Source organism: Phalacrocorax carbo, chromosome 2 (genome assembly GCF_963921805.1).
Source record: "Phalacrocorax carbo chromosome 2, bPhaCar2.1, whole genome shotgun sequence".
Lineage (NCBI taxonomy): Eukaryota > Metazoa > Chordata > Aves > Suliformes > Phalacrocoracidae > Phalacrocorax > Phalacrocorax carbo.
In genome coordinates this window covers 35,308,880-35,324,914 of record NC_087514.1, presented here as the reverse complement: position 1 = coordinate 35,324,914, position 16,035 = coordinate 35,308,880, and the positions used below count along the sequence as shown (strand labels likewise).

At 41.4% G+C, this 16,035-nt stretch overlaps 1 protein-coding gene across 5 annotated transcripts in view; it reads right to left on the bottom strand.

The window, feature by feature from the left end:
• Nucleotides 1-15,740, bottom strand: part of JPH1 (junctophilin 1) — an 88,317-nt gene extending 72,577 nt beyond the window's left edge. For 3 of the 5 annotated variants that reach the window (XM_064442528.1, XM_064442525.1, XM_064442526.1), the window contains exons 1-2: nucleotides 15,228-15,740; nucleotides 7,866-8,622 (exon numbers count right to left, since the gene is read on the bottom strand). In XM_064442528.1, coding sequence (XP_064298598.1) covers nucleotides 7,866-8,622; nucleotides 15,228-15,606 — 1,136 coding nt within the window. In that variant the 5' untranslated portion in view covers nucleotides 15,607-15,740. The remainder of the gene's footprint in view (nucleotides 1-7,865; nucleotides 8,623-15,227) is intronic. The other 2 variants (XM_064442524.1, XM_064442527.1) reach the window with 1 other exon arrangement.
• Nucleotides 15,741-16,035: the final 295 nt, after the last annotated feature.

Below are 16,035 nucleotides of genomic sequence, written 5' to 3'. Positions count from 1 at the left end.
GCTGTGTAGCAGAACTTGTGAATGTCAATGTTACAGAAGAGAAGTCTGAGGAACAATTGCAAAGAAAGGCTGCACAAAACTCACTGATCGCTCTTAAATGGCAAATGAAGTTCAATTTAAGTGTAAGAGTGCAAGGCAGAACAATCCTAACCATATATAAAGTGGCTTTGAGGTGACCTCAGGAATGAGCTCTTGGAAGACTACATCTATATAACAGAAAAGGGGAAACACCTAAAAAGGACAACAATAATAATCAATAGGCTGTTACAGATGTTAAACATTTACACGGGTTTGAGGGGAGACAAGCTCATAAGGAAAGGTCTACTCCTGGACACTAGCCATGAAGAGACTGTGCCTCTGCCTCCCTGGACAATGAGAGCACAGAACTGTAGAAGAACAAAGAAGCAGAAAACATAACAATGTATGAATAGAACAGTAATAAAAGAGGAAAATAATAGTGAGGTAGGCAAAAGAAAGCAAGCTGGTATATGTACCAACGTCTATTAGATATATAAAACAGAAAAATATATTAATTCCCAGAAAAAAGAACAGAAGTCACAATATGTATCATTGACCAATTAGTATTCAAACAAACAGCATTACTCATTGAACTACTCCAGTTTTCAGAAAATAATAAATTAATAAATTATTACTTGGGAAATATACAATTAGATCAACATAGGGGACATTAACTAAGTAGTTTAAATGACTTCTGCTGTAGTTGTTCACTTAAAAACATCCTACTCTGTAGAATACTGATCAACAATGTTATAGTTACATGACAGCATGCTTTCTTATTTATTTGAAGAAACAAGCTGGGAAGTTCTATATTAATTGGTTTATTCTTTGAGCAAAACATCAAGTAAATTACTCAAGCTCTGACTGGTACTACTAGTCATATCTATGTAAGTGCACTAAATACAGTAAAAATATAAAATATCTGTTTTTGAGAATATTTTTACAGCAATCAATAACAAAGTCTAATGGCTTTATACTACAGTTCAGATGTGACTAACCAGTACAAACGATCAAGACTGTTTTTTAGATGAAGATTTATTTCCACCATAGAAATTTTCCTGAAAGTCAGTAGACAGATGCGGCTTAGCTTTTGAACAACTGTTGTAATACAGATCAAACCTGACATGCTATGTAAAAACTAAGGCAAGAATCTGCATAACAGCTCATCTTCTTTGGCTAAAAAAAAAAAAAAAAAAAAAAAGTTATTCTTTCGCTAGTGTACCTCAGTATCATAAAAAAAAAGGCATTACTGTTTTCACATGTATCTGCTGGGCTGCCACGGTAATTCTTTCAGCTCCTAAATTAAGTACTCTGGAAACCGGGCAAAAAATCCTCAGCCATCTGAACAAAGAAACATTTCAAAAAGGTTTGTATATTTTAAAAAGGCTTTCTTAGATGGTTATTTTAAAAGCAACCGTGCAGTGTAGAGAATATTTTCAATCTTACGTTAGCAATCTCCTGATTTTAAACAGGTTAGAAAAGCAATTCTGGGGTAACAATTCTGTGGCTTATACAAACACAAAGTAAGACTGCTATACTCCAGAACTGCCTTTTTGGTTTTTTTTAAATCTATTCCTATTTAGATTTATGGCTGGCTGTAGGTAGGCGTGTTTGCATACAGGTAATTTGATAAAAAAGTTAAATACTTGAAGCTTTCTTAAATTTCCAGCTGAAGGATAGCACAGGAGTAATTTCGCATATTTTCAGCCATGTAATCTTACTGTATTAAACACTAAGAAAAAAATCAAATCTGTGCAGCGATGTTTATACAATTTGTATATTTCAAACAGATGTATTATTCATTCCCCAGCAAATAACAGAGGAACAGTCCAAGACTATATTCTTTTACCAATGAGTTGTTTGTGAAATCTGAGTGAAAATGTGCCCCACTGAAGTTAGTGGTGTAACTCCCACAGGATTCAAGGAACATATGGTTTCTTCTAAAGAATGCAGAATTAACATTAAAATTACTATCCATAGTAGCTCAAGACTTATTTTAAGTTTTACCACAGCACTTTATTTGTTATCTTCAAATAGACTGTATAGTAAAATGATTAAAACTGATTTTGTTTTGAACTTAAGGCAGCTCTTTGTACTAAAGCAAGCAGTCTTATATAAATACCTTCGGTATTTGTTGGATCCTATTCCTAAACACAATGTTCATATTTCAGCTATAATAAGTAAAGCATCTCAAAGATGTGTGAGGCACTAGTCTTGCAAGTGTCCAGTTTAGTTTCTTGAGTAAAGTGAGATCAGTAGAGTCAGCTAAATCCATCACGGAAAGCTGTGTGCAGTGCACATAATTCAGTGCTGTTTGGAATGATTGGCAGCTGCCATCTAGTGTGGACACAAACTATACTCCCACAGGCATATAATTCCAGCTCTCCCTAGAAATCGCCATTTGTTCAGGTCAAGCTGAGAGGACTGATCATACAAGGCAACAAACGCAACGAAGGAACTGGCTACTAAGCCATTTAGTACTCGTTCCATACACTTGACATAAACCCACCACATGCAGCACAGAATACTGAAACGTACACTGAATTAAGGTTATGAAAAGTATAAGCACTGGTTCCTTATATAACCGCTGTAGCTGCGAACACTAGTGCTCTGAGGCAGACAGCTGAGCCGCCCCGTTCAGAAGCAGGTGCCACCCAGTGACTTGAAGCCCAGGCTAAACGAGCAGGCCCAGGCCGCGCCAGGCCAGGCCTCCGGGTAAATCAGAGTTCTCTGAATCATCCTTGGTGTCGAACATTACACAAGCCAGCTACCGGCTCCAGGAGACCACTGGGACAGCGAGGGAGAGAAGGGACCCAAGAAAGTCCAGGCTGTGGCAGCAGGCTCACTCCCAGTTGAAATCAAAATTGTTATACTGAGTCTCTGCTACCAAATCAATCCTCCTGTGGCCCCTCCATCAACTCGAGGCTCCTTCGCAGCCACGCAGAACAAAACAGGCTGCTCATGACACAGGATCACCACACCAGAGTTCTGGTAGTTTCTATTAAAAATATTTCTATTAAAAACTAAGCCATAGCATCTGTGGAATTGGACACAAACATGTTAAAAATAAAATTGTGCTGTCTAAAAAAGCTGCTCTGAAAAAGAAATCACTGCAGAAAAGACACCACTTAATCCCTGTTCAGTGCCCCCCCCTTAAAAGGTCTTCCTGACTAGAGGCATGCTAGTCACTGCTATCTGAGCACAGACAGCTAATTAACAAGGAGGAATTACTCTATGTTATTACTTGCAAGATATTAATTTTCCTCTTATCTTGATTTCGGGTCCTTTCAGAGCCTTTTGCCAGTTTCTTTCCATTTGCTGGGCACTGCCATTTTCCCAGACTGCAAGGTCTCTAGACAGGGTAATTTGTGTAGTGCCTAACACAAAGGCACCATTATCCTTCACCAAACCTCAGGTGCTCATGTAATGAAAACCCGTGACAATATTGCTTTTAAGGTGGTCAAAAGTTCTCACAGCATATTACGACAATACATCATACTTAAAACTCACAACTTTGGAGTAATTGAAAGTATTTAGATTCTGTGGAAAAGAGAATAAAAAAGAAGATACAATTCTTAAACCGGCTTGTTTTATGACCTGAGAGATCAATGGAGCATAAGGAAAATATCAACAAGGGAACATTTTTTTTCTTTTGATTTCTTTCTCCCTTTCCCTCCACTCACTATCTTCTGGGATTCACATTTCTTACTCTTACTGTACTTCCGTCTTGTCCCTCTGTGTCCCTGAAAAGATTTTTTCCTCAGAGAGTCAACACTTCTAGTTGAGCATTAGCTAGAAAAAATGCAAAGGGGGGAAAAAACCAGCCTGGCTCTGAGAACTCAATTCTGAACCCCTAATATTGACTCGTCTAGAAAGAATCTGGTATATGGAGGGTTGTATGTAAACAAACATCATTCCTTCTGCTTCCAGCACTACATGTTTACTTACAGGACTGATACATTTAAAAACACCCAGTGATACTGAGTATTAGAAGGTAAGTTTATGTCCAAACTCTGAAAATTAAATGTAAGATTAATTCCAAAAAGAATTAATGTTACAGATTATACCATCATAAGTATTGATGAAGGCAAAGTTAATATAATACACTTAAATAGCTCATCTAATCAGAACGTAAGTGATTTTCGTACTAGGAAAGAATTGCTCTAATATAATTCCAGTTCATACTGAACCACAGAGGGATGTCTCCTTTGAATAAAACACATGACAGCGATGAAAAGGAAGTTCAAAATCCCTACAGTGAGAATTATTTCATATCCTCAAAACAAGTTTCTATTTGATTCTTGGTTGAGCGGGCATTTGGGTTTTTTTAACATCTTCCAAAGCACTCTTCCAAATTTGCGTCTTCCAGCATTTGAAGCATTTCACACGTGCTTGAAATAACAGAATTTATTAAAAATTTCTGAAAGGCAGCTTTTCCTTTTAGACACCAAGCCCCCCAAAAGGCATATAGAGTAAACCTGACTGCTTTTAGCACAAATGGGTTAAAGATTAATTTGACCTAATTACTGCCTATAATAATGATTAAAAAGTGGCTGTTAATATATTAAAAGGGAAAAATAATGAACATATTTCTGAAATTCCTAAAATTCTGGGATTCTTATTACCCCTTCACATTTTCTCTAAAATATAGCTAGTAAAACTGTAATATATAATCAAGACTGTTAAGCTGTGCTATCATTTTAAAAGGATTTTTATTCATTGCTAATTTATAATCTGTTTTGGATACAGATCTGTGTAGTAGAGGCTGCTATTTCCCTGAACAGCAGCTTTCTGTACACCACACAATTTTGTGATCTGAAATCTTTTGAGAAATGCTGCTGTTACATCTAAAACACCGCAGTACAATTGCCTCGAAAACCCAAAGGCTGAGCCAGGAGAGCCAATGTAATTTTAGGCTCAGAGAAGCAACATTTAACCCAACTTTTGGATTTTTCTTTGTACACCAAACTGCCATGATAGATAAAAGAAGACTACACAGATTTTTAGACATAAAAAGGCATCAGGAATATAAAGCAAAACAGTGGTTGGTCTTGTTGATGACTGTGTGGACATCTGTCACAGGTCAAACTACCAGCCAAACCTGCCATGTCCAGCCGGGAGCCATGAGGAGGAGTATGGTCCGGTTTCACTTGGCTGAGCAAACATTTTGGGAATCAACAATATGGGAAGAACAGTATAGAACTCAAAGTTGCATTGAAAAGAAAGGTATCTGGCCGAGAGCATTTCTAGCTCTTTGGAATGGAAACCTGGACATTCCACAGTTTTTGGGGTGAGAAAAGGTCTATCTGGATAGCTCTTCTGCCAATGGAACGGAAACCCACAGTAAAGCACGCATTGCTGGTGACATCTGCCAGGTCTGAAACACAGAAGGTTTTTACAGACCAGCACGTGATGAGGCTATGCCACGTGGGCAGAACCACCTTTGTATTACACATTAAAGAAATGAAAAAAGGTGCTCCTCTTTGATTTTTTTGTGTAGTGAGGACTGCAATCCTCACATTCATCTAAGACATTGCAAGAATGCTATTGTCTGAAAGATTAATAGATTATTAATTTATCAGTTTGGTAAAAAAGCAGTCACAATACTGGTCCTCCAGTTTCAGTGGGACAGAAGTTCTCTCATCCTGAAACCGTACCAATCTGGTCAGCCTAGAGTTTAGGAACTGTCCAGAGCAGTAGTTTCTTCCTCAGCGCTCTTCTAGAATCTCCTCCAGATGACCTGACTCTTATACATCCAGCACTACTGACTCTGCCAGTATGGCAGTCCCTTATTTCACATAATGCTGAGGCCTTGCTCCCACTGGTTGGTACTAAAGGCAGTTCTGAAAACTTGAGACATGGGAAGGGTCATGCCACGCTTACTAGCCGAGTCCAATGCGCACTCACAAGTGAAGTGAATGTAATCTTTATGCCTGCTGTTGCCTGGCTAGGTGTCAGGTCTCTTTGCCCTTGACTCGGTGCCAGTAGTCTAGTTAGTGCAAAGGCTACTAAAAGAGAGGAAACCTGAAACTGCAGTATTGCTGCCCATACTGGTAGTCATGGACTGTTTCAGAGAGATTCTCAGCTGAAAAACCAAAGGAATAGCCCATGGTCACAGCTGTACTACAACTGATGCCTTCTGTTGTTGCACTTTCAAAAACATCTTTTCAAGAAATAAACATTGTTTTCAGGGACTGTTCTAAAAGAAGCAATTTGAACTCTGTTCTTCACCTAAAATTGAAGGGAAGGAACAGCAAACAAAACACTTCAGAGACATCCCTTCTTAGAGAGGAAGTGCATACCTGTGCCTTGTAACTTAATCGTCTCAGAGTACAGCTTTTTAATAGCTTTATATGGACTCAAAGTGCCGACTCCCCCAGTCCATACACAGTTTCTTCATAACTAGGGCTTATGTACTGACAGAACATGAATGGGATCCAGTAATTTCTTAAAGTTAGCTATTACTGCTCTGCATTGCTAATGTGGTATGTTGTCATATAATGCCTTACATACATTTACAGAAGTAACTGACTATATGCTACCCTCTAGTTACTTAGGTGACCAGTGCTCAGAAAGGTTCTTTGACAGTATGCTAACTGCTTCATGTTTGTGTCTCAACTAGTTTTCGCTATGAGCCATCCATGTACTCAAGCTTTCCCACTTAGGCAGTTTTTGGTCTTTTCTGTATTCTTTGTAACTGTCAGAAAAAGGATAGACACTGAGAACACACTACTGACCACACTAAATCAGGAATCAGTTGTTCAGCTCTTAAGTGTAATGGGACATCCTCTTTCTAAAATAGAATGAAGATTTTCTTTCATGCACATTTCTGGGCTCTTTTTTTTTTGGTCCACAGTGTATTTCAACAAAAGCCTGCCTGAGGAAACAAACTAAAACCAACAACAGAGAAACTACCACAGAAACTTAGGGAAAGGCATTAAAAATTAAATAGCTTTTTAAAGACCTCTCAGACCTAATAGTAAAATCTATTAAAGCTGTCTATACTGATATAATTTGTAACAATTCTGTTTCAGACTGCTTTGCTTGGTTGTTGGTTAGGAGTTCAAAGTGAAAATGACATTTTTTCTCCACTACTAATACCCCTAACACTTCTCCCGTCTCAAACACTTGGTGGGGGAGTGGGGAGAAAATGACCACCATTATTTGAAGTGGTAGTCATAAAATCCAGATTAATTCAGACTGCAGAAGAAGCATGCTCCTAAACTAAAGAGTCCTCCTCATACAGAACTCTCTTGGCAGATACTGTCCTGGCATCCAAATCAACAACCTCTGAGCACAAGAGCCTCAACCATTATTCTTACACTGTTCATACCACAGTCTCTCAGATAAACAGAGGCATCTTAAGATATTCAATGTCAATGGGCAACTTTAGTGACGCTCAGATGCTACCCAAAAAATCATCAACACCATAAGCATAACTGGAGCATGCTTATGGGAAGATATCAATCTCCACCTTACATCCCCCAAAACATCCTCTACATTTCCTTGCTAGTTTTAGTTTCCAAACAGCTTTAAATGCATAATGCAGCAGCTCCTGAGTGAAAGCAGAAATGTATGAGTGGTGGAATTTTACTTTTGCAGTATATTATGGAACATATACAAACATCTTTACTCAAGCAAGTTGAAGTTCTAAGTTTTGTATGTGTAGTGTCCTAAAGACAATGGAGTTACACATGTGAAACTGAAAAGTGAGTAAATACTCACTAAAGACAACATTTACACCCTTGCACTTTTGAGTCTTTTGTAAAGAACAAGAGCTCATATACTTAACACATTTTTGTTTCTGAAAATTCAGTGATGAACAAATATATTTTCCGATAACATACCTTGAAGTTGCAATTTCCACTTTGGTTCTTGCCATGGCAGCTGCTCTCTGTGCACCCTCTATTGCTCTATCCACCTTTTCTCTAGTTTTTGTGTTTCGTATTGGTATAAGTTGCTTTCTTATTCCACGGACCAAAACGTTATTTTTATATTTTCCCTCTTCTTTGGTGCCATCTGGAAACATGGTACATCCATATCCATGCCTCCTGTTATTTAGCCATTCTCCTTCATATTTCATACCATTTGAACGCTCGCTAACACCAAAACCGCTGCGCTTGTCATTCTTCCATTCACCCATATAGGTTTCTGTAGTGGTGGCATCAACATGGTCTTCCACAGAGCAATAATCACAGTCACCGTCTCCAAAACTAATTGTAGAGTTGGCATCACTAGAACTAATTCTGCTCATAGCAGCATCACTCCGGACAGAGCTCCGTTTGCTAGATATCGATGACCTAGATTCAGATTTTCTAAGTTTTATACTACCAAGAAGGGATCCTCTTCTGAATAAGCCTCCTTTTTTCTTAATGCCCATGGCTTCCGGATCACTGTGAAAATTGAGCACAAAGCCTCCTCTTGTCCCAGCTGGACTGTCTGAAGTGACATCATGCAGAACAGTGCCATTGCTCTGCTCACTTCGAAGCGAAGCTAGAGACGTTCGGAGGGGTGAACGGATCACAGTTGCCATGCCATAGGGAACACTCTGACGTACACCATATCCGTGCCGCATCCCTCCTGTCCATTGCCCCTGGTACGTACCTTTTAAAGGAATGAGAAGTTAAAGTTAGGAAGCTGCAGAAGACCTACTACCCTACATCCAGTATGCTACAAGCAATACTATGTTGTCAGCTCTGCTTCTGTTAAGAAGAAATGCAGAAAAATCACAGCACACGACACCGTAGAAAAACTACTTTTGTTGCTTGTTCTTCCTATAAATTATTTTTCTGCTGAACAAAGCCTTCACTTTCCCAGCTGCAGTAATTCATTTTGGCAACTAAGACACAGTAGCTATAATCATAAGCACTTTTTGAATGGATTTGTCCATGGAAAAATTTTCAAGAGAAATTTCTGAAGCACAACTCCCTCAATGGTTTTTTTAAGGTGGTCAGAGAGGGAGGTAGTCAGCAGAACCAGAGCCATACTATATGCAGTCAGCTGGGGAGGGAGGGAGCACTTTTGCCTACAGTTGCTTGCAGAAAGAGTAAGAAGGAGTAGTAAACATCCTGTTATCCTGGGTTTAAGGTGACTACAGACCTCACCTTTGTCAGAACATATTTGACAATTCACGAAATTGTCTTGTCTTCAGATGGGCTTTTGGATCCACTGTTATAAACCTCTATTGTAAAATTAAATATTTTAAAGTTTTTGCATGTACTTGAATGGAAGAACAAAACCTTGGTATATCTTACTCTCTATGAACTCTTGATACCAATCCCCAGTATCGTAAACATGGCACTGCATTCTATATTATGTTGTGACAGAAAGATCAGAAACATGAATCCTTTAGCACTTCTTTTGCCTTTCATTTGTTCTACAGTACGTAAGAAAGACAAGGCAGTAATAAACAGAATATTGCACACCATTCTATCGTAAATACATTTCATTCTTGCAACCATAAATATTTTTGTAATTTTTTAAAAAAACTATATAAGGAAAAGCAACTTGGTATTTGATACAAGAAGTCATGGATCATGTAACAGAGTACATGCAAAGATGCATCTGAGCCAAAACCCAGCATTATCAGATTATTACTGCAGACAATTTTTTCTTGTATTCTTGAAAGACATTTTCATTTGGACGAGATACATACTCCAGCATCTGGTCTCTGAGAGTCATTTGTACCAGATGTTGCGAAGGAAGGTGCCAGGAACCCCACAACTGGCAAATACAAGATAATATGCTTTCTAAGATCATTTCCCTCTAATTCCCATTAAACTGCTTTAAGCTCCCCAAAATGAAGTGTCTTGCCCACCTAGTGCTTTTTTTTTTAAAGCTATTTAGAGTCTGAATATTCTTACAGAAGGATGAGTAACCAATCATTAAAAAAATCTTTGATTTTGATCTGCTTTAATTGGAGCACCTATTAAAAGCTATTCTTCAGAGAACTAAATATTAAATGTCAAATTCAGTGACTGACTAAATTTTTGTGAAAATATTTGTGAAATACCTGCAGTTTTAGATGTAGCTCAAAGCTTTGTTTGCTTTGAGATTCAATCTCCTCTGTATAAACATACTATTTTGGTCGTGTACATTTCAATTATCTATAAACTACTGCTTTACTCTTTTACTCTTCTGCTAAGTTATATTTCAATGTTAATATGCAATTGAATTTGCCAAGCGTGCTTTCTTCATTATATAATACTAGATAGGTTCCACAACATAACTATTTTGTGTTGGTAGAAAATTCTACCGAGTGGAAGGTTTTTGTTTTAACAGATGGCTGCTGACACAAACAAACAACTTTCTTAGTTTCTTTCTCCTTCTCTGTATCCTGGATACCTACTGCTGCACTGGTTGTAAGGGTGATGAATCTGAAACATGATTATTTTAAAAAACTCAGCATATGGAGAAGAACAAATAGAAACATGAGCAAAAAGCACTGGTATGATGCATTCTGTAAATACTGCAAAAATACAGCTGCACTGTCATTTTTTTTCTTTATTAAACAGACATTTCCTATAAATATATTAATATTTTATGAGCATAAATGACTACATTTTGTCCATAATTCTATCTGGGATCCCTCTAGTGTCATAATGATATGCTGGAGCTAAGAATCTGGCTACGTGTACTAACTGCTACATACAACAATCCATGTAACATTCTGCACCATTTAATTTCATTTTAAAATGATAAATTTAATTCTAGTTTTTACTATACCACAGTATTACATTAGAGCAGCAACTCATAGCTCTCCATGTTGCTATTTAGGTGTCAGACTTTAAGTAGAATCAACTTATTTCAGTGTGAAATTTTACAAAAGTACAAAAGGTCAGACGTTTTTCTTACTAATATTTTTTTAATTAATAAACATGCAAAGCTCAAAAATACTTAATTCATGTAGGACTTGTATTTTTCACTACTCTGTAGAAAGAAGCGGAAGTGGTCACTGTTGCCCAGAAGGGCATTAAAACAAGGAAAATGGATGTGCTATTTACTTGCCCGATTTTTCTTTCTACTGGGGAAATAAAATCAATGCCAGCTTCTCCTAAAGAGAAAATAGTCAATGAGAAAATGGAAGATTCATACTGAATTCGTCCTTAGAGAGTACCACAGATATTTAGTTGGAATTTTGTGCAGTCTTGCGGGTAACAACTATCTCTGTCATTACAAATCCATTAAGGGAAAGGCTTCTGACACTAGCACTAGAAAGCTGACTCGTTTTCCTTGATTTTTTCAACTTCTATTTTAAAGGAAAAATATTTTAATGGCATATGGAGGACAGTGTCCAGAATACAGACACAAGATACTTAAACAGTAAGTTGATTGACAATAGCAGACTCTAAATGAATCATCTTCAACGGCAGGAATTTTAAAAACTTTAAATGATCAAGATAAGGTATGTTAATACTGCAATATATTTAAATACTGCAGCATATAAGACATGACAAAAAAAGCTTTTCCCATTTATGAAGATAAAAACATACGCAATATTTACTTATCTCTACATATAGATATAAATATGAATGATATAATAACAAACACACCTTTTCCCGTTCTACCTTATACTGTAATTGACTGTTCAAAGCAGTTCCAGTAGGGGTCAACTATTAAAATTTTAATTAACAATATAATTACCAAGCTAATTTAAAACTGTATTTGGCAACATTGCTCAGCATTCCTTTTCCAAAAGTTAGGCTTAGTATCCTTTGTAACTGATGAAACATTCAGCCACGGCTTCTACTGACCATCCATCTGGTGTTTAAGTTGTTCCCCTGAAAAGGTGTTTGCATTTTGAGGCTGAGATCTCTTAGAAAGTATACTTTTTTTTCTTTTGTTTTTGTTGGCAAGTTGCTGTAAGGTATAATTTCCTAACCTGTCTCCTTATATTTACGTTGTGCCATCCCTCCCAGAAGCCCTTCGGTATATCTTGCAGCTGTAAATGTCATTGCCTACTTGCGGCTAAAATTTAAAACTACGCTGTGTGAGAAAGCTGCCAGGCCAAGGACCTGTTAACTCCTCGACGTGCTCTTATCTTTTACTTACACCTTCTGTGGTTTAACAAGTTTGTTGTTACACCAAGATTTTTGCATGCTTTTCAGACTCAAACGTTAGATAAGCACACATCTAGAAAGAAGACTACTTAGAACTCAATGAACACACGTACTACTGATGACCTTTGCTTAAGGATTCATTTGCCGCTGACTGACCCCTGTGGAATGACAACGCACAACCTTACAGCCAGATGCCTGTTATTGCTAATGTTGGCAGGACCATAAACCTCTAACTAATTTACACATACTGGAGTTTCAAATTAGGCCTTAGTCCCTCCGTTAAAAAATGCTCGCAGGTAGGCTTGCAGATTCAACAAAATTTAGGGAGTTTAAAGGAGGCACGAAAGTCCAGGCTGCTGCAGGAAACAACCCGATGGGCCACTTGAAGGCCCAGGACAAGCACATGCAGTGGATGGAGGATCACGGATTATAATTCACAGTATTTTCCTCAGAGATTTGACTTGAGTGACCATTTCAAGCATTTAAACACAGCATGACATATATTACTCATGTCGTGCAAAGTGTTGTATGCAGAAACACTGAGGAACACTGTCAATGCTTATGTTCCTTTTCCCTCCCTTAACTACACCTCCTAATAGGATTTTGCCAAAAATGAATTTTAAAACAACATATTGGGGAATGGGGAAAAAAAAAAAAGCAGTGAAGAGTTTAGTGATTTTAGTGAATTTGAAAACAAATTGGCAATTGGTATAGTCTAAACAGTTATTTCCCTATGATGGTATTCTCAGGTCGTAATAAAGGAATAGCTTTTCTGCAAATATTTCATAGTATGTTAAAGACACATGTATATCTGGTCTCCTTGTAAAAACATTTCAGACATTCTTCTGGGGTACAAATACGGCTGTTGTTCCCAGAGCACGAAAACAAATACACATCTGCAAACATCTGTGACGTACTGCCTTGCTTCATTCAGGAGTACTTTCGTTAAAATCAATGGGACTTCGCGCCCTCTGTTCATACGAATCACAACATGTAAAAGACTGGGGCCATGGTAACAGATTTCAGTTAATAGGTCTAAAAATCTTACAGTGTTAACTGGATGCTCCATATGCCCTTTCGGACAAAGAATTTCCTGTGGGGTCTAAGTATAAACATGCTAAAAATTTACCTCCAATTATCAATATTACAGAGATTTTTAAAATTCCACAAGAAGACTAAAGAAAAAGATAAAAGGAACTTTAGTTTGAGAAAAATCACTCCTAGAAGATTTACTGGAATGGCAATTTACTTCTCCGGAAAGAAACAAAACAAAGGTCAGTGAAAATTCAGTTATTCTTTAGCTTCCAATTTATTAGCCAAAACAGACAGAGTGAAATTGAAGAGTCTACTGCGTGGTGAAAGTGAAACTAAAATCCTGATCTCTCTCACATTCTGGTTTTGGGTTTTTTTGGGGGTTGTGGGTTTTTTGTTTGGTTTTTTTTTTTTTTTGAATCCCCAAACATATATCTCAGCTGACTTTGAGCATCAGAACTTTCCGTAGCAGGAAACAACTTTCAGACAGCTACAAGTATGTATAAACAAGGGGATTAAAAGAGTTCAAGGTACAAAAACCACAGTACATTTCATTTTCTGAAGGAAATGTATCTTACCCAACTCGCTACATTTTGTGCTTCTGAAAGGAAAAAATAGGACCCCAAGTGTAAACGTCTCTTCTTCTGCTTAATACAGAAACACCTATCCTCTTGACACAATCCTGAAAGTCTGACCACAAATCTCTTACCAAAATTTCTTGAAGAAACCAGCAACAGCATCAATTAAGAGATCTGATACATGGGTTAGTCCTTTAGTCACATCACGTGAACATTACCTCTGATTTTGGTAAATTCTATTTCTTGCACGTTACCTAAGCACGTTGCTCAAAGCTGAAGTGAGCAGCACTTCTGTAAAAAAAACAAAACAAAACAAAAAAACAAAAACAAAAAAAAAACAACCAACCCAAAACCAAACCAAACCCCAACAACTCTCTAGTCCTAAAACCAAGACTAGCTCTTCCTGTTACACGGGAACAAACCAAGCTGAAGAGCAACTCCACAGAAGTTGCAGGTGGCACTTCCCCTGCCGCCAATGACATCACAGCAGCAAAGGATGAATTAGAGAATAACAGGTGGATTTTTTTGTGCAGTGACTGAAACGGCACAGGTACAGGAACTGTAACTGACCATTCAAATAAGCTCCAGGCCTAAGTGACCTTATTGATCCTTGAATCCTTGAACAATCCTAACTCAACTGCGAGGGCGGACTGCCCGATCCCCTCCGCACACTTACCGGGAGCTCAGCCCCGGAAACATTTGCTCTTTCATGGCAAAGGGTGTGAGAGACAGGCCTCTGTAATTTCACAACGTATCCTGTACTTAGAATCAGTGTTTTTTAAATTGTATTTTAATAAAATAAGGGTTATTACATGAGGACGGACCCAAGTTTCACTGATTTTACGCAAGTTGCGTCCCCACTTCGTTACCTTGAGCGTCCCGCTTAGCGGCCGAGCGTTATCGAGTGTACAACGCTATCCCTGCTGGTAAAGTAACAAGGCACAAGGGCTCGCTTGTTAAGTTCGTGCTGTTTTACCAGGAAGCCGCTGCAAAGGGAGCTCGCCAGCGAGCTCGCCTGCCTGCTTTTTCTCCGAGACAGGCGCTGCCAGTCCCGGTTATCGTTATCACAGGCGGGGAGCCCGGCAGCCGCCTCGCAAAGGAAAAAAGAAAGCTGCCTGCGGGCAGCCGTAATGCGGATTTCTACCAGGCGGCCAGGAGAAAGCGACGAGCCCGGCAGCACCGCCCGCTCCGGAGAGGAGCCGAGCCGAGCCCGCCGCGGCCGCTCACGCTCGGCGCGGGGCCGCGCGGCTCCTCACAGAGCGGGGCGGGGCGGGCACCGGGCACCTGTGGCGCTCCCCGCCCGCGCGTCCGTGCAGCGGGGCCCCGCGGGAGGGCGCGGCCCGCCTCGCGCCGCGCGATCCCCGCCTGGAGGAGCCGAGCCCCGCCGGGCAGTGCCCGGCGAACGCCGGCTGGGCAGGCGGGTGGGGGGTAGAAGGTGGGGGAGGGGCCCTGCCCGCGGCGCGCGCCCCCACGCAGGCGCGCGCCCCCAGCCCCCCCCACCTCCGCCGCCGCGCGTGGGGCGCCCCCCGCCGGCGCCCACCTCCGTCCCCGTAGGTCTCGACGCCGTATCCGTCCTGCAGCCCGTTGCTCCAGGTGCCCTCGTAGCGGGCCGGCGTGCTGAGGCTCTGCCGCACGCCGTAGCGCCCCTTGAAGCCGTGGGACCACTCGCCGCGGTACATCCACCTGCCCTTCGTCTCCACGCCCAGCCCGTGGCGCTTGCCCTGCGCCCAGTAGCCCAGGTAGGTGTTGCCGCTGGGCCAGGTGTAGCCGCCCGCCACCTCGAAGCCGTGGGACCAGGAGCCGGCGTACTCGCCCTGCCCCTTGGGCCCGGTGCAGATGCCGTGCCCGTGGGCTTTCCCGTCCTCCCAGCCGCCGCAGTAGGTGCCGCCATCGTCGAAGTCGAACCGGCCGCCCGTCATCCAGGGCAGCGGGGCGAGCGCGGCGCCGCCGCCGCCTCCCGCCCGCCTGCCTTCCCTGCCTTCCCTTCCCTGCCTTCCCTTCCCGCCCGGCCGCCCCGGCGCTCCCCGCGACTGCGAGCGCTCCGCCGCCCGCCCGCGCCCAGCCCGGCCCGGCCCCGCCGCAGCCCCGCGGTGGCGAGCGGCGCCCGCCCCCCGCTCCTCCCTGCCCGCCCCTCCACCCCCCGCCCGGCACCGGCACCGCCCCCGCCCGCCGCCGCCGCCGCCGCCGCCGTGGGGCAGGTACGCGCCCCGCGGGCCGCCGGAGGGCTGCGGCCCCGGGAGCGGCTGGGAGCCCCACGGGGGCGGCCTGCGCCTGCCCTTCCCTCCCGTGAGTCCGAGGGCGGGGGGAGGCTGGGCCCCCGCGGCGTGGGGCGCCGGGACAGGGCCCCC